The 19,145-nt window shown below is 32.7% G+C and overlaps 2 protein-coding genes across 2 annotated transcripts; both read right to left on the bottom strand.

The window, feature by feature from the left end:
- Positions 1-554: 554 nt before the first annotated feature.
- Positions 555-8,155, bottom strand: Phum_PHUM155360 (uncharacterized protein; the record flags this gene model as incomplete). Its single annotated transcript, XM_002424790.1, has 3 exons — positions 555-769; positions 903-958; positions 8,019-8,155. The coding sequence occupies 3 exons, from the start codon at positions 8,153-8,155 to the stop codon at positions 555-557; spliced, it is 408 nt and encodes a 135-aa protein (XP_002424835.1).
- Positions 8,156-13,446: 5,291 nt separating this feature from the next.
- Phum_PHUM155350 (AP-3 complex subunit delta-1, putative) lies at positions 13,447-19,145 on the bottom strand (the record flags this gene model as incomplete). Its single annotated transcript, XM_002424789.1, has 18 exons — positions 13,447-13,539; positions 13,648-13,779; positions 13,868-14,038; positions 14,130-14,414; positions 14,502-15,273; positions 15,348-15,745; positions 15,844-16,023; positions 16,097-16,303; positions 16,383-16,548; positions 16,621-16,854; positions 16,938-17,086; positions 17,213-17,358; positions 17,443-17,591; positions 17,691-17,764; positions 17,903-18,172; positions 18,272-18,541; positions 18,629-18,724; positions 19,050-19,145. The coding sequence occupies 18 exons, from the start codon at positions 19,143-19,145 to the stop codon at positions 13,447-13,449; spliced, it is 3,888 nt and encodes a 1,295-aa protein (XP_002424834.1).

The following is a 19,145-nucleotide window of genomic DNA, read 5'->3' as shown; positions in this document are numbered from 1 at the left end:
AACAACAATGACAAGAGTCAGAATGAAACTTAGCCCCCCTTTTTTTCATTTCCCTCCACCTCCTCCCCCCAAGATTACTTTTCCATCTTCTATTTTGTTAAATATTTTCTTAAAGGTCATTAGGTCAATGATTGATTACCTTTCTTTCCGCTTCTAATTTTTGCTGTTTCTCAAGTTTTTCAGTTGCTCTTGCTTCTCTCAAACCTTGATGTTTGGTTCGTTTGTACGCTTTTACATTAACGGCAATTTCTTTCAAAGTTGGTAAATTGTTAAGTACGTCGATTCTCATTGCGATCCGAGCTGCTTTCCTACAAAGTTGATGCAAAGCAAAATGTTAATCGTCACGAAATGTCACGTGATAAAAATTCCAAAGAATTTAAAAGAAGCCAATTTTACCTGTTTTCTCTTTCTTGAAGAATTGTGAGAGGATCTAATCCCATGGGTTTAGGTATTGCAGTGACTCGATTTTGTTTGGCCGGCGTTTGACCGGGCTGGGGTACGGCCGTCGTCGTTCCAGGTCGCACGGTCGTGGGAGGAAGAGATCCGTGTTGAGGTTAAACGATACCTCCAGGTTCTAAAATATTAAAATTACCGGATTTCTTATGGGATCCTCTTGTTTTCCAAGCATTTCTTAAATTCCATGCAAAATATATGGAAAAAAAATGTACTTGAAATGCGGCCAATATGAAAACATACCATAGTAAACCATAGGGTAAACCTTGCCACAATATAATATCATCGTTTACTCCTGATCTAAGATAAGTCCAAACTTCATGGAAATAATACATGGCGCCAAATAACGTGGTACCAAAACCGAATATTATAATTCCGTATATACATATTTATTGATTAATAACGTTTATTTTATTTTTTTTAATTGCTGACAGGCCGAAAAAAGTGACAATTATTGAAAGACACCATAAATGTTCCCAGAGTTGGGGTTTTGCCACTTGAAGTTCTTCTATTTCCAAAATGAATATATCTAATCTATCGAGGATGTCTGGTAATAGTTTTGCAAACATGGCAAAAAAAATGTAAGTAATAGAAGAAAATACAATATTTTAATCTTGATTTGTTTAGTGCACTGAAATAAAAAGAAAAAAAAAACAATTAATTATTGTATATCAGTCTATAAATAATGATTTAATTTCTTAAACTTTTTAAGAAACTTTTCTATAGTATCATTTTCCTTTTTTCATAAAACTCTTAAGTTTTAGGAGCAAAAAACTGGTCCAATGCAATTTTGACCTCATTGTCATTTTGGAATTTTTGTCCATTCAAAAAATTTTTTAGGGATCAGAAAAAATGATAATTATTTGGAGCTAGTTTGGGACTATATGAAGGGTGCAGAAAAACATCCCAGCCTAGCTCCAGTAATTTTTGTCCAGTGGCTAAAGACGGGGAGGGCCTGGCATTATCGTGGTGAAAGACAATTCCTTTGTTATTGGCTAGCTATGGTTGTTTTTCTTGGATGATATCATTTAAATTTGTCAATTGTCGAATGTAAACCTCTGAATTTATGATCTGATTTCGTGGCAGCAGCTCAAAGTCGACTATGCCTTTGTAATCCCACCAAAATGATAACAATAACTTTTTTGGTGAATGTCAGCCTTAGAAGTTCTAAGGTGCCTGTTACCTTGCCTAGACCAGGATCTTTTTCTCAAAAAGTCATCATAAACAACCCACTTTTCATCTCCGGTGACCATTCTTTCAAAAAAGGGTCATTCGCATTGCATTTAAGAAGCATATTGCAAAGACCCATCAAGCTTCTTTTGGTACCCAAGACGCCGCAGACGGTTTTTGACGAACGTATGTGACTCATCTAGCTTCTTTACAATGTCCTTAGTCGAACTATGCCGATCACAATCAATGAGGGCCTTTATTTGCTCATCATTAACCTCCAATGGACGCCCGGAGCACTCCTCATTTTTCAAAGGAAAATCTCCAGAACGGAATTTCGCAAACCAGTTTTGACACTGCCGTTCTATTAAGGTTTCATCCCCCTACACGGCCCACAACTTTTTATTGGCTTGTGAAGCATTAACACCCTTTCAGAAATAAAAAAGCAAAATGTGGAGGAAATGCTCGCTTTGGCTCCCCATGTTTAAATGTCTTTTGCTGGCGCACTATTTAAGAGTTCATTGAAATTTTGGTACTGAATGTTACGGAAGGAACCAAGTAATAACATACCAAAAGTTCATGTTTGTACATAAACGTAAACGTACTCAAAAAAATGGACAAACTATCTCTTAGCAAAATGCGAAGTTACTTACTGGCCAACCCAATAATTTACATAAAACAAATTATTTAACGAAAATATTCATGTATTGGCTACGTTAAAAGCTTCCATATTTTTATAAGTTCCACGTTAAAGTGAAATACATTTTTCTAATGACACTTTATTTACCATCGATATAATTAAGTTTAAATTGATGTCTATGGTTGTTTACATATATTACTATTATTTTTACTATTTCCCATTGTGAGTTATTTTTCCTGTATTAATTTCAAAAAAAATCGTAAAATTTGTTTTTAAAGAAATTACAAAATGCACGGGAGAGTCAAAATAAGAACGACAGAAGAACAAAAAGAAATCGCAAGGCAAAAGAAACAGAAAAAGGCAAGAGAAACAAAAAAAGGCAATAGAATTTAAAAAAATAATGAATCAAATATTATAAAAATGTTCTTCACAAATGCACGACGAAGAAGGTTTAAATCTCACCGGTAATTTATTAACAGGAAATCCTGATATAATAACATTATGGAATTATAGAAGAGAAATATTTTTGTCGTTGAAAAACGACGAGGATTTGGAAAGTTATCAAAAACTATTGGAAAAAGATTTACAATTGACAGAACAGTGCCTGAGAGTAAATCCAAAATCCTATGGTAGTTGGCATCTTAGAATATGGATCTTGGACAATTTGCCCAAACCTGATTGGAACAAAGAATTAAACCTTTGTACAAAATATCTTCAATTAGACGAAAGAAATTTTCACTGTTGGGATTATCGTAGGATAGTCGCAGAAAGATCAAATGTTTCTCATTTATCTGAATATGAATTCACTCTAACATGAATACTGTATTAAATTATGTATGTATATGTACATGTGTAATTATGGGAGGCAGGGCTGAAAGTGATACCTCTGGAATGCCTCCCACATGGTTGAGGGGAGTATCCCAATTGGGTGGAGTGGATCTCTGCAACAGCCCATGCGAGATCTGATGATTTCGGCTGTGAGAGAAGGGTTGAGGTTGAGGCTGAAATGGGAGTCATACTCCTGTGACTGCCCCTACTCCCCAGGAAAAAGTGCAGCAAAGCACATCCAGGAGTTTTAGTTGGGTAGTGACTTCGTCTGAGTTTCCCAACACTCTTCCTGCTACCGGGTGGGGAGAGGTTAGTGCGAAATGCTGCATTTCTCTTGGGTTAACAAAAAAAAATTTCAAACGTTAAATAATAATAATAATAATAATTTTTTTTTTTTTTTTATTAGAATCTATAAAATTTATAGCAATTCAAAATATTATTTTTTGTGCCAATAATAATAATATTTATTATTATTCTGCATGTCTCTAATCCCTCTGTCCAGACAGCTTAATATCAAGGATCAAGGATATGAGTTTGTACCGGGAGGCAGGAAAATCACCCATATGCTGTATATGGATGACTTAAAAATTTATGCAAAAAATGAAGACGAGTTAAATAAAATGCTAAAAACGATTCAAACTTTTTCCTCTGACATTAACTTGAAATTTGGTTTGGAAAAATGTGCAAAAGTTAATATTGTCGGAGGAAAGTTAAAATGGAAGGAAAATATAGAAGACTCAGAAGAAGAACTTATTAAAGACCCTGGATCAACATACAAATATCTGGGGATTGAAGAAAATTTTGGGGTAGCCAACAAAGAAATTAAATCTCGAATGGACAAAAGAAGAAATCACGCACCTAAACTGAAGAACAAGGAAAATATTAACTATGAATGGTGCATTACATCCAATAGCTGATGTGGATAGATTATACATCAGCAGGAAAGATGGAGGAAGAGGATTACGACAAATAGAAGCACATACCAGAATGCCATAATTGGAAAAGGGAAAATACATAGAATCACATCAAGAGGACCCTATCTTAGCCCAAGTTATACATATATAACAATAAAAATTACAAAAAAAGGAGAACTGAAAAGGGCAAAACAAATCGTCCAAGAAAATAAAGAAAACGAGATAATGGAAGAAGGGCAACTTTCAACTTATGATAGCAAAGCCCAATCTCAGAAGAAATTATGTCAATATCTCCATTGGAGTATATGCCGAGAATATGGAATGGATGGATTACCCAAGGAGTGGTACAACCACATTCCAAGCCTGATTACTACAGCAGGTTCATGTTCGGATCTGTACGATCAACAAATCCACACTGACAGAACTGTGCCAGCTAACAAACCGGATATCATTCTCAGACATAATGCGAAAAAATGGTGTAAGTTAATTGAAGTATTCGAAGAACCGAAGAGGAGAAAAACACCAGACAGCCAAAGAAGCAGACAAAAGGCTGAAATATAGAAATTTGGAAGATGTAACGTTCACAGGACATTAGGGAATCAGAAGAACTTCTCCCGTTGTGTCTTGCTTCCTTTTATATGTGAAACTCATAGTTATTATTATGTTTCTATGAAACGAATAACTATGTTTGTGAACAAACAGAAGAATAAGTTTCTAGAAGCTTCTTTTTCATAATAAACACTTGGTAACCATAGTTCTAATGTTATTATTTATAAATAAAATAAAATTATAAACATTTACTCTCGTGATCACAACAATATATATAATTTTAGTCTTATTAAATATTTACAAAAAATAATTTTGCTTTAAAGTATAGTTATTTTATAATTTAAATTTTATTCCTTTTAATACATAAGTTAAACATGAAAAATATGGGTTTTTTTTTTCTGACCAATCACAACCATTTCTCATTATGTTTACAAAGCACGCCATTGGTTAAAAATTGTATTGAAAATTGCATATACTCTAAATGCAAGGCGTTGAAGCGAAACGAAACTATCGAAAAATTGAGACCTCCTAAATATTATGTTTTACTGATACTCGGAACCAATTTTTCACTCATTTTTCGTGATTTTTTTTCGTTTGCCTTACTTTTTTGAGTTATGCAATTTGTCGTGTTCACGCGTATTGCAAATTGCATAACCAAAATTTTTAAGGATTTTTGAATTTTTTCGATTTTTTCCGTCCGCCTTACTTTTTTGAGTTATGCAATTTGTCGGGTTTCGCGTATTGCCAGTTGCATAACCCAATTTGTATAAAAATTCTGTTCTTATAAGTTTTTCTTTTATGGGAATAAATGAATGATATAACCAAACATGCATGGTGGGAAAAAAAAAAAAACAAATTTTATTTTTTTTTAAAATAATATATTTGAGAGAATAAATACATATATTACTATATTATTATTATTATTATTATCATTATAAATTTGAAAAAAAAAAAAAAAACGGAAAACTTAATAATCGTTTGTGGCAAATTTAGTAGTTTATGTGGCACGATTAAGAAAAATATACATACATATATTTTATAAATATATGTATATAATATAAACGTGGCCAAATATAAATCAAACGTTCAATCATCACTTAAAATTTAATTACAGGGTTAAAACGAGGTTTCTTCTATGACGACAAACAACCGAACCTGATTTTTTCTAATTATTCCTCTTTCTCGCCTTTCCCTCCCTCCCTTCCTCCCTCTTTCCCCTTCTTGCCTTCTCGCTTTTTCGTACTTTTTTCCAAAACGAAATCGTAGCCATTATTTAAATTATTTGAAAATATAACAGAAACGTTTTTGTCACCTCTCCTCTCCTCTCCAAAAGGTAGACATCATCTTGTTTCGCTGTCTGATACTGTCACTCCTGAATGTGCCGGCTCGTCTTTACTGGTCCTTTCCTAAATGAAAGAAAAAAAATGTAATAACAATTAGTAAAGACAAATGTAAAAACTTTATAAAAATTTTCTGTTGTTTCATCCGCGTTCTACCTACTTACCATCGAGTAAAAACGCGCGTAATTTTTCTCTCTCTCTCTCTCATTTTCACCTTTTCTCCACTCATCAATCTTGCAAAAAAGAAACCGTGAATTTAAATATTATCGTTCTAACCCTAAAAGGAAACTTTTTTATTTGGAATACTTCGTACGAGAAAAACTACAAAAAAAAACGTTTCGGATGATATCGTCGCGTTAAAATCATCGTGCAATTAGCAGACGATGAAAATTATATATAGAAAATTATCGGTACTAATAATAATAATAATAATATTAAGTTCATCAATCAAACTGTCAGATGAGCGAAAAACCTCACATTATTGAATTACATTTTATACTTATTTTAGTTTTTCTTATACTTTGACTAACATTAATAATAATAATAATAATAATAATAATGATATTGATGACAATATCGACAGTGATAATAATAATAAAATTATCTAAAATCAATCATCGAGTCATGAAATTAAAATAAATAAATAAAAAATTTAAAAAAATATCATTTTTTTAGATTATTATTTCTCTTAATCTAATTCATTTTTTTCTCCTTTATCCTCTCTACCCTCCGCAAACGAGGACGTCATTTCCGTTCTATACGAAAAACCAAAAGAAAAGATTAAAAAACGAAAAGAAAAACTCGAATTTCCCAAGCATTGTGCGCTGCGAAAATCATTTCGACCGAAAATTCTTTTTTTTCCTATTTTCTTCTTCCTTTTCCTTTTCTTTTCCTTTTGGTTTCTTCTTTTTCCACCTCCTCCTCCTCCTTCTTCTTCTTCTTTTTTCCTCTTTCCAATCAATCATCTTCGTCTTCGTCATCGCTATTCGTGTACTTTGGTTGAGTTTTCCTCCTTCTCGTGCGTCCTCTTCCCTCTCCTCCTCTTCCACCTTTTCCACTCTTTATTTTTATTTTCATTCTAACGGATTCCGATTCGGAATTTCCATCCTCGTCGTCCACCGTCTGAAAATTTAAAAAATCAAAATAAATAAAATTCGACAAATAATAAAATCCGAACGACGGGATTCTCTCATCATCACCTTTATCCTCATCCGTTTCCGCATCCTGTTCCAATCTTTGTCTCGCGTTCGTAAACACGGATTGAAGTACGATCGAATCTTCGTGTACGAGAGAAGGTTCTTCGTTGAATATTTGAGGATTTTTACACATTTGAGTGAAATCCTTTTCCAAATTGTCAAAATTAGGTCAATGATTGATTACCTTTCTTTCCGCTTCTAATTTTTGCTGTTTCTCAAGTTTTTCAGTTGCTCTTGCTTCTCTCAAACCTTGATGTTTGGTTCGTTTGTACGCTTTTACATTAACGGCAATTTCTTTCAAAGTTGGTAAATTGTTAAGTACGTCGATTCTCATTGCGATCCGAGCTGCTTTCCTACAAAGTTGATGCAAAGCAAAATGTTAATCGTCACGAAATGTCACGTGATAAAAATTCCAAAGAATTTAAAAGAAGCCAATTTTACCTGTTTTCTCTTTCCTGAAGAATTGTGAGAGGATCTAATCCCATGGGTTTAGGTATTTCAGTGACTCGATTTTGTTTGGCCGGCGTTTGACCGGGCTGGGATACGGCCGTCGTCGTTCCAGGTCGCACGGTCGTGGGAGGAAGAGATCCGTGTTGAGGTTAAACGATACCTCCAGGTTCTAAAATATTAAAATTACCGGATTTCTTATGGGATCCTCTTGTTTTCCAAGCATTTCTTAAATTCCATGCAAAATATATGGAAAAAAAATGTACTTGAAATGCGGCCAATATGAAAACATACCATAGTAAACCATAGGGTAAACCTTGCCACAATATAATATCATCGTTTACTCCTGATCTAAGATAAGTCCAAACTTCATAGAAATAATACATGGCGCCAAATAACATGGTACCAAAACCGAATATTATAATTCCGTATATACATATTTATTGATTAATAACGTTTATTTTATTTTTTTTTAATTGCTGACAGGCCGAAAAAAGTGACAATTATTGAAAGACACCATAAATGTTTCCAGAGTTGGGGTTTTGCCACTTGAAGTTCTTCTATTTCCAAAATGAATATATCTAATCTATCGAGGATGTCTGGTAATAGTTTTGCAAACATGGCAAAAAAAATGTAAGTAATAGAAGAAAATACAATATTTTAATCTTGATTTGTTTAGTGCACTGAAATAAAAAGAAAAAAAAAACAATTAATTATTGTATATCAGTCTATAAATAATGATTTAATTTCTTAAACTTTTTAAGAAACTTTTCTATAGTATCATTTTCCTTTTTTCATAAAACTCTTAAGTTTTAGGAGCAAAAAACTGGTCCAATGCAATTTTGACCTCATTGTCATTTTGGAATTTTTGTCCATTCAAAAAATTTTTTAGGGATCAGAAAAAATGATAATTATTTGGAGCTAGTTTGGGACTATATGAAGGGTGCAGAAAAACATCCCAGCCTAGCTCCAGTAATTTTTGTCCAGTGGCTAAAGACGGGGAGGGCCTGGCATTATCGTGGTGAAAGACAATTCCTTTGTTATTGGCTAGCTATGGTTGTTTTTCTTGGATGATATCATTTAAATTTGTCAATTGTCGAATGTAAACCTCTGAATTTATGATCTGATTTCGTGGCAGCAGCTCAAAGTCGACTATGCCTTTGTAATCCCACCAAAATGATAACAATAACTTTTTTGGTGAATGTCAGCCTTAGAAGTTCTAAGGTGCCTGTTACCTTGCCTAGACCAGGATCTTTTTCTCAAAAAGTCATCATAAACAACCCACTTTTCATCTCCGGTGACCATTCTTTCAAAAAAGGGTCATTCGCATTGCATTTAAGAAGCATATTGCAAAGACCCATCAAGCTTCTTTTGGTACCCAAGACGCCGCAGACGGTTTTTGACGCACGTATGTGACTCATCTAGCTTCTTTACAATGTCCTTAGTCGAACTATGCCGATCACAATCAATGAGGGCCTTTATTTGCTCATCATTAACCTCCAATGGACGCCCGGAGCACTCCTCATTTTTCAAAGGAAAATCTCCAGAACGGAATTTCGCAAACCAGTTTTGACACTGCCGTTCTATTAAGGTTTCATCCCCCTACACGGCCCACAACTTTTTATTGGCTTGTGAAGCATTAACACCCTTTCAGAAATAAAAAAGCAAAATATGAAGGAAATGCTCGCTTTGGCTCCCCATGTTTAAATGTCTTTTGCTCGCGCACTATTTAAGAGTTCAATGAAATTTTGGTACTGAATGTTACAGAAGGAACCAAGTAATAACATACCAAAAGTTCATGTTTGTACATAAACGTAAACGTACTCAAAAAAATGGACAAACTATCTCTTAGTAAAATGCGAAGTTACTTACTGGCCAACCCAATAATTTACATAAAACAAATTATTTAACGAAAATATTCATGTATTGGCTACGTTAAAAGCTTCCATATTTTTATAAGTTCCACGTTAAAGTGAAATACATTTTTCTAATGACACTTTATTTACCATCGATATAATTAAGTTTAAATTGATGTCTATGGTTGTTTACATATATTACTATTATTTTTACTATTTCCCATTGTGAGTTATTTTTCCTGTATTAATTTCAAAAAAAATCGTAAAATTTGTTTTTAAAGAAATTACAAAATGCACGGGAGAGTCAAAATAAGAACGACAGAAGAACAAAAAGAAATCGCAAGGCAAAAGAAACAGAAAAAGGCAAGAGAAACAAAAAAAGGCAATAGAATTTAAAAAAATAATGAATCAAATATTATAAAAATGTTCTTCACAAATGCACGACGAAGAAGGTTTAAATCTCACCGGTAATTTATTAACAGGAAATCCTGATATAATAACATTATGGAATTATAGAAGAGAAATATTTTTGTCGTTGAAAAACGACGAGGATTTGGAAAGTTATCAAAAACTATTGGAAAAAGATTTACAATTGACAGAACAGTGCCTGAGAGTAAATCCAAAATCCTATGGTAGTTGGCATCTTAGAATATGGATCTTGGACAATTTGCCCAAACCTGATTGGAACAAAGAATTAAACCTTTGTACAAAATATCTTCAATTAGACGAAAGAAATTTTCACTGTTGGGATTATCGTAGGATAGTCGCTGAAAGATCAAATGTTTCTCATTTATCTGAATATGAATTCACTCTAACATGAATACTGTATTAAATTATGTATGTATATGTACATGTGTAATTATGGGAGGTAGGACCGAAAGTGATACCTCGGGAATGCCTCCCACATGGTTGAGGGGAGTATCCCAATTGGGTGGAGCAGATCTCTGCAACGGCCTATGCCGGAGGGGAATCTGCTCTCACCTTTGTGAGTTCGGATCTGATGATTCCGGCTTTGAGAGAAGGGTTGAGGTTGAGGCTGAAATGGGAGTTATACTCCTGCGACTGAAGGATATGAGTTGGTACCGGGAGGCAGGAAAATCACCCATATGCTGTATATGGAATACCTAAAAATTTATGCCAAAAATGAAGAGGAGTTAAATAAAATGCTAAGGACGGTTCAAACTTTTTCCTCTGACATCAACTTGAAATTTGGTTTGGAAAAATGTGCAAAAGTTAATATTGTCAGTGGAAAGTTAAAACAAAAGGAAAATATAGAAGATTCTGAAGAAGAACTTATTAAAGAACTGGACCCTAGATCAACATACAAATATCTGGGGATTGAAGAAAATTTTGGGGTAGCCAACAAAGAAAATAAACCTCGATTAAAGAAAGAATATTTTAAAAGATTGAGGCTTATATTACAGTCGGAACTGAATGGAAGAAATAAGTTAAACTCCATCGGCACATTAGCTGTTCCAGTAATAGAATACAGTTTAGGCCTTGTAATTATATATATATATATATATAAATTGTTATGATCCCGTACTCAATGTTCACATTTTTCAATTTTTTTATAAACAAAAGACTAACGATGAACTCAAATTGTTCTTCTTTAGAAGCGAAGCTTCTAGAAACTCTTTCTTTTGTTTTATTTGCAAGTATTTGCTCATTTAGATTGTTGGACATTCGAAACAATTGACTAATGAAAAACCGAGGTTATAAAGGGAAGCTTCACAGCTTTGCACGCGTTCTTTTGATTCTTTGTTTTGTTATATTGAATTCTTATCCATTTCTTTAACTTTAGTTTTGGTTGAGTGATAGTTTCTAAGTGTTTGTTCGCGAGTTAAAATAACCTTTACTTTTATTTTGTGAAAAAGTGTATGCTAAGCATTTAACACGTCACAAGAAATAAACTGTAAATTAATTTTAATATTAATTTGCGACTTATAATATAAAGAACGAACCGAACATAACAATATATATATATATATATATATATATATATATATATATATATATATATATATATATATATATTGCTTTTATAATACGTCCACGAATAAATATTTTTACATAATAATAATAATAATAAATAAATAAATAAAAATTAAATAAAATTTATTTATTATCCTTATTATTTTTTTTTATTTTAAATTCGTTTCTCCATCCTTGGTCACTTAAATATATACATATACACAATTTTGCTTTAAAACATAGTTATTTCATAATTTAAATTTTATTCCTATTAATACATAAGTTAAACATGAAAAATATGTGATTTTTTTTTCTGACCAATCACGAGTAAGAATGGCGAGCGCCATTAATTTCTCATTATGTATACAAAGCACGCCATTGGTTAAAAATTGTATTGAAAATTGCATATACTCTAAATGCAAGGCGTTGAAGCGAAACGAAACTATCGAAAAATTGAGACCTCCTAAATATTATGTTTTACTGATACTCGGAACCAATTTTTCACTCATTTTTCGTGATTTTTTTTCGTCCGCCTTACTTTTGTAAGTTATGCAATTTGTCGTGTTTACGCGTATTGCCAGTTGCATAACCAAAATTTTTAAGGATTTTTGAATTTTTTCGATTTTTTCGTCCGCCTTACTTTTTTGAGTTATGCTATTTGTCGGGTTTCACGTATTGCCAGTTGCATAACCCAATTTGTATAAAAATTCCGTTCTTATAAGTTTTTCTTTTATGGGAATAAATGTATGATATAACCAAACATGCATGGTGGGAAAAAAAAAACAAATTTTATTTTATTTTTAAATAATATATTTGAGAGAATAAATACATATATTACTATATTATTATTATTATTATCATTATAAATTTGAAAAAAAAAAAAAAAAACGGAAAACTTAATAATCGTTTTTGGCAAATTTAGTAGTTTATGTGTCACGATTAAGAAAAATATACATACATATATATTTTATAAATATATGTATGTATATAATATAAACGTGGCCAAATATAAATCAAACGTTCAATCATCACTCAAAATTTAATTACAGGTTTAAAACGAGGTTCCTTCTATGACGACAAAAACCGAACCTGATTTTTTCTAATTATTCCTCTTTCTCGCCTTTCCCTCCCTCCCTTCCTCCCTCTTCCCCTTCTTGCCTTCTCGCTTTTTCGTACTTTTTTCCAAAACGAAATCGTAGCCATTATTTAAATTATTTGAAAATATAACAGAAACGTTTTTGTCACCTCTCCTCTCCTCTCCAAAAGGTAGACATCATCTTGTTTCGCTGTCTGATACTGTCACTACTGAATGTACCGGCTCGTCTTTACTGGTCCTTTTCTAAATGAAAGAAAAAAAATGTAATAACAATTAGTAAAGACAAATGTAAAAACTTTATAAAAAAAAAAAAATTTTCTGTTCTTTCATCCGCGTTCTACCTACTTACCATCGAGTGAAAACGCGCGTATTTTTTTTCTCTCTCTCTCTCATTTTCACCTTTTCTCCCCCCTTTCCATACAGGTCACGCTCTATCGACTTGTCCAGGAGTTTTAGTGGGTAGGGGTCCCCGCTTAGGCTTTCTTTCAATTCCAAACCGATCCCCACACTCCCTCTGTAACAGGAGGGATTGTGCGTAACTAGCATTTCTCCTGGGTCATCAAAAAAAAAAAAAGGGAGGGAGGGAATGCAAAGGAGGAAAAAGGGAAAACAGGAACGGAAATTTTCCAACTATATTCTCGATGTTGGGAAAATCCAAAAAAAAAAAAACCAAGAGAAAATTATTAATTGCTTAAATAAATTTTCGATATAATAATAATAATATTATTTATCTCGTTTTATTTTATTTTCTTTCTCTTTCTCTTTCTCTCTCTCTCTCTCCTTATATATATATATATATAATTAACAAAACACTTTCTTTAAAAAAAAACATGGCGTCGAGCCCTTTTCTTCTTCTTCTTCTTGATTTTCTTTTACGTTGTTGTTATTATCATTATTATTTTTTTTTGATTCATCAGACGAACGTACAAAAAAAATTTTCTTTTTAAATATTCAAATCGATAATAATAATAATAATAATAATAATACTATGAAACGAAAAATGATTTGATTTCTTCGAAAAGGCTAAACAAAAACATGTCGGATTCACTTTTACCATCGAGACTCACCACCGGATTTTCCTACGAAAAGAAAAAAAACTTATTATCATTATCATTATCATTATTATTTTCATTATCATTATTATTTTTCTCTCGATACATCCGAATCCTTTTTTTGTTTAAACTTACGACGAGATTTCCGGATTTGATGAGAATGCAAACGTTTTGTCCGGTCAACGTTCTTGAAAACAAAGACGCCGCCGTTTCGTCAACCTTTTCTATTAGTTTTAAATTAAACCTTTCGCATACCTGATCGAGAACCTGAAAACAAACAAACAAACAAAATTAAAAATTTATTTACCGATCGCGATGAATCGATAAATCGATTACGCTCTCCAAAATCTCGTACCTGACTAAAGGATTGATTTTCTATACGGAATGTTTGCTTGCACGATAAAGTTCCTCCGGACAAAAGTGCCGAATATTCCATTTGAGACGGTACGTAATTGCTCAACAATCGAGAAACCGGAAATCTCAACCAAAAATCTATTTTATCCTGACTTAAAACACCTCCCGGATCCTGAAATGATAAAAAAAAAAAAAGATGGAGAATAAAAACGCAACTCGCTCCCGTGTTTCCACTTTCATTTCCGTTTCCGGAAATCACCTACTTGATGCTTGTAGGTAAAAGTTCCGCGTATTTTATGCGACTTGGAACAATCGGACACGATGAAATTCAATTCGGTTTCTTTCGTCTGTTGACTATCGATCAATTGACAATCGATTTTAATGTCGTCATATCGATCCGTTCCCGGTTCTCTCAACAATTGAATCGGACCCGATTCCGATATGTTTAATATCATGTCTCGAATTTGAGTTCCGGGTTTTCGATTCGATATCGAAAGAATCATCATCAAATGATTTCTCATTTCGTCGACGACTCGTATGTCGTACATCTGAAAACAAACAAAATCGTCGTCAACGACAACAACAACAACAACAATAATAATGATGATGATGATGATGATTTTTTTTGTCCTCACCAATTTAACAATGTCATCCTTTCCCAAAATTGAAAATTTATTTAATCCTCTTGTGACGTCACCGCCACCACCTCCGCCATCTTGATATCCGTTAACCATCGAATTATTTATATTGTTCATATTGTTAATGTTATTATTTATGTTATTGTTTTTGTTATTGTTATTGTTACTGTTAAGGCTTTTCCTTTTTTCTACATTTTCCGAACTCATGAGACTCTCGAGTAGATTTTCTTTCGCGAGAATGGAAGAATCGTCACCGTTTGGATTTTCATCGAGGAGCAATAAACCTCCCTGTTTGTCTTTTGACATTCGTTTCGTTTTTTTCATTCTCCCGGTTTTGTCATCCGTCCCCGTTTTTTTCTCCGTCGTTCCTTTTTTTTTCTTTTTCTTATGTTTCGTCTTCGTCATGTCTTCGTATTCGTTCGATTCCACTTCCGCGTAATTTCTCGACGGCGCGGAATCATCCAACAGCCAAAAATCTATATTCTCTCCTTTTCCTCCCGTTTTCGATTGTTTCCCGTCGTCTTTTTCCTCTTCTCCCCTCTCCCTCTCCGTCGTATCATCTTTTCCCTTTTTCTTTTTTTTCTCCTTGTTTGAATTTTCTTTTTTTTTCCTCACTTTCTCATCTTTATTGTCTTTTTTGTTTTTATTTTTCATTTTTTGTTGACTGCTACCGCTTTTGCCTTCCTTTTCTTTACCCGATTTATCATCCGAGAGATTGAGAGAAGTCCTGTGTGTCGGTACCGGTAATTTTTCTTCTTCTCTCAACGGCCTGAAATTACAATTATTATTATCATCATCATTTTTTTTTGGCGGGAAAAAACGAGAACAAATTTTTAAACTCACTCGTCTAAATTAATATCCAGAGCTTTGTGTGGATCGTTGTTCGATTCGTCGTCGTCGTCGTCGTTTTCACCATCCGACATGATGGCACCTTCGGGCATTTCACCGATGGCCGTGTTGACGATGACGAGAGGCTCCGGATTTTCATCTTCGCTCGAAATTTCCTTTCGACCCTTTTTCGATTTCTTAGTTTTTTTCTTGCTTTTTTTATTATTATTATCCTTTTCCTTTTTAACTTTTAAATATTTATCAGACGTCGTCAATCCGGGGATTTTCAACGGTACATCTAATTCTATATTTTGAACGGGTATGTTATTACATATCCCGTCTCCTCTATCCCTGTCTTCCGATTTTAAATAATACAAATTGTTTGCTTGCTCTAATTTTCTAGCCATTCTCCTCTGCGCGTGCGTGAAAAGAAAAATTTCCCCACCCCCCCCAAGTTAATGAAAACTCTTTCGCTTAAACTTAATAATACCATCATCAATTTTGTACAAACTTTGTTGAGTTCTTCCTCCGTGAGTTCCTCTGATTTTTTCTTAGCACCATACGATTGTAAATCCCCACCGAAACCTTCGCATTTTGAAAATATTTGAGTGTTGAATTCTTCGCCGTCCGAAGAACTTTCCGAACTCAGGGGTTCGTTTATCCAAGCGTCCAAATCCAAACCCTCCGGAATCTAAAAATAATCAAACAAAAATTGAAGAACAATCAAAAAGAAAATTCATTCATTCATTCATCCAAGGATGTACCTGAACTTTCTTTTGGGCTTTCGGTGCAACGGGATTCAATTCTCCGGCAAATAGTGACGCCATTTCTACAGCTAAAGAACCATCGTTTTTTTCCAAATGTTTTTGAACGAATTTCATCAAATGCAATGCCGAACTCGCTCTTTCTTGGACTTCCAAATCCGCAGACGACACGTATTCGGGTAATTTATCGCATATTAATTCGCACAACTGAAAACATAACCAATGTTAATAGATGATGGCAGTAATGGCGGTGACGAAGAGAGGAAAAGAAAAAACAAACACTCACTTCCGTAACTTGTTTCAAATCTCCGCTTTCGTTTCCTTTCGTAAATAACAACGAGAATATTTTCAAAATGTTTTGAATGTAAACGGCTTGAATGTGACCGGGTAAATTCGTGACTCCCTTTCCATTCAATAAAGCTTCTAACGTCGTTCGCGGATTTGGCAATTCCCTGAAATTAAAAAACCGTCAATCGACGAAAATTAACCGAAAAAAAAAAAATGGCGGATGCGACGGAGCTTACGATGCGAATTCACCGCAAATCCAAGCGGCTGCATATAAAACTTGAGTCATGTTCGAACTCGAACAACCGGAACCCGCGATTATTTGAGCGTTTTCCAGGAGCAAACTCATTTGCTCGACGCAAAAACCACGGATGGCTTTTACCCTGAGAGCGACATCCATCATTTGATCGGCAATTAACGGTCCTTTTTGACTTCCTTCCATTCGTGTCACGTCGACCAAAACGCTTACGTACCTAAAACACAAAAACAATCATCATTATTATTATTATATTGAAAACAATGTTAGAAAATGAGAAAACAAAAATGTTTTTGCTACCATTCAAAATTTGTTATGTGTTGATAATTGTTCTGAGAGCAAATTTGTATTATTTTCGATAGGAGCTGATCTCTGTAAGATGTTCCTTCTGCTTTATCCATATGAACCATTAATTTTTTAACTATTTCCATTAAATTTTTCTTCGAAACCTTGTGTGGAGTGAGAAAAAGAAAACAAATCTCTTTATAAATTAATTATGATGATGATGATGATGATGATGATGATGATGAGTAGGGTTAGAAAGTGATTATTAAAAAAAAAAAAAAAAAACAAACCATTCCATATAATAAATCCAATGCTCTTAATCTAATCGATTCATCTTTGTCATCTAAACACTGAAGAATAAGATCTTTGTGCGCTTGAACTGATTTCGGATGTGTAATTAATATTTTTGACATTGCTAACAAACCCAAATATTTCACTGGAAAAAGAAAAAATAATAAAAGTAAATAAATTAACTAAAAGACAGAGACAGAGAGAAAGAGGAAAAAAAATTTTGACAAACAATTTTGATCTGAATCCTCGATGAGAATTCTTAATTTTTGAACGCATAATTGAATGGAAGCACTGTGTGTTGGCATTCCACTTGATATCGATATAAGAACTGCAATTACTGTATTTATACATTCGTATAACAAAGACATGGCTGATGTACTGCAATATCAAATAATAAACAATAAATATTTATTAAAAAATTGTTATCAATAGATATTATTTTATTTATTATTATTTGAAAAATTATTAACTTATTACCTGTGAATAAGATTAGTTAAAGGTTCGATTAATTTTTTTCCAAGGCGTGGTTCTAAAGGTGTCAATGCACCAAACTAAAATAAAATTAATAAAAAATAATATTCGTCATTCATATCGAAAAGGTATAAAAGTTTAAAAAGAGTTTTCGATAAACTTTATTGAAATCGAATTCATTCGAATGAATGCACACTCAATAATGATGAAAAACTTACCAATTTAATAATTTTAATAAGCATCCAATTATTTGTCGATGTTGTCATCAATTTAAAAAAAACAGGAGCTAAACTAAGATAATTTCTAGGATTTTTTCTAGCCAATTCGCAAACAACATTAACGCAAGCGCTTTGAACACCAGAATCTGGATCTTCTAATTTTTCTTTCAGTCTTGGAAAAGCAGGACGAAGAGCTTCGGGAAATCTTAAGAATATTTTGTACATCATTAAAACTGCTTTTTTACGAATATATGGCTTTGTCGAACTTAACTACAATGACATTTATCATTTTATTCATACACATAAACCAAAAAATTTTTTTTCAATTTTCATATTGATATCGATAATAATAATAATAATAATAATTACCAGAGTCATTATATCATTAGCTAAATCTTTAGCTAAATCTGTGCTCACAAAACAAGAGAGACCAGATAAAGCTAAACCAGCATCATATTGATTTTGAGAATTTAAATCTTTTCTTATCATATTCGTGGTCAACATTAATAATTCCGAATCGGGATGAAAACTTTGTGACGCTCCTAGATAACCAATTCTTTTAAATGTTAATTTATTGGAAGACATCACTTCAATTATGTTGAAACCAGCCCATGATATATCATAACCTAACATTTGTAACTGTAATCATGATGAATTTAATAAATAATTTAACAAATCGATTTCATTCGATATGTATATAAAGAAATATCGATGGATAGTACATACATAAATTAACTTGGCGACAGCATTCGCTTTTACTGAAATGTTATCTTGCCTTAATTCTTGTTTTATTTCTTCCATACATTGTGCAATGTATTTACCCTGTTAAATAATAATAATAATAATCATTAATTATTGATTAATAAGAACAATTTTAAAAAATGAATAAATATGTGGTTGTTAATTTGATGACATAAATGAAATGATGATAACAATACATAAAATTATTAATGACAACAAATGAATGATGGTAATGATGATGAATTTATTAATAATTTAAATAGTGCAATGAAATATTAAAAAAAAAAAATGACGCCACGTTTAAACAAACATAACGTGTTAAATAAAAAAAAAAAAAAAAGAAAGAAAGAAAGAAAGAAATGTCGATATAAATATCAATTTAATAGGATTTAAATAATTAACTTACTTCATTGTCTTTATTATTTCTAATCCCTCGTACGAGATCGCTCAAGTTTTTATCAAACATACGTTCTAAATTCCCTTTGACCTTTTTTAATGCCAT

This window comes from Pediculus humanus, genomic scaffold, assembly GCF_000006295.1.
Source record: "Pediculus humanus corporis 1103172107500 genomic scaffold, whole genome shotgun sequence".
Taxonomy (NCBI): Eukaryota; Metazoa; Arthropoda; class Insecta; order Psocodea; family Pediculidae; genus Pediculus; species Pediculus humanus.
Note: the sequence above shows the minus strand (reverse complement) of the source record. Positions and strands in the feature narration are given on the sequence as shown.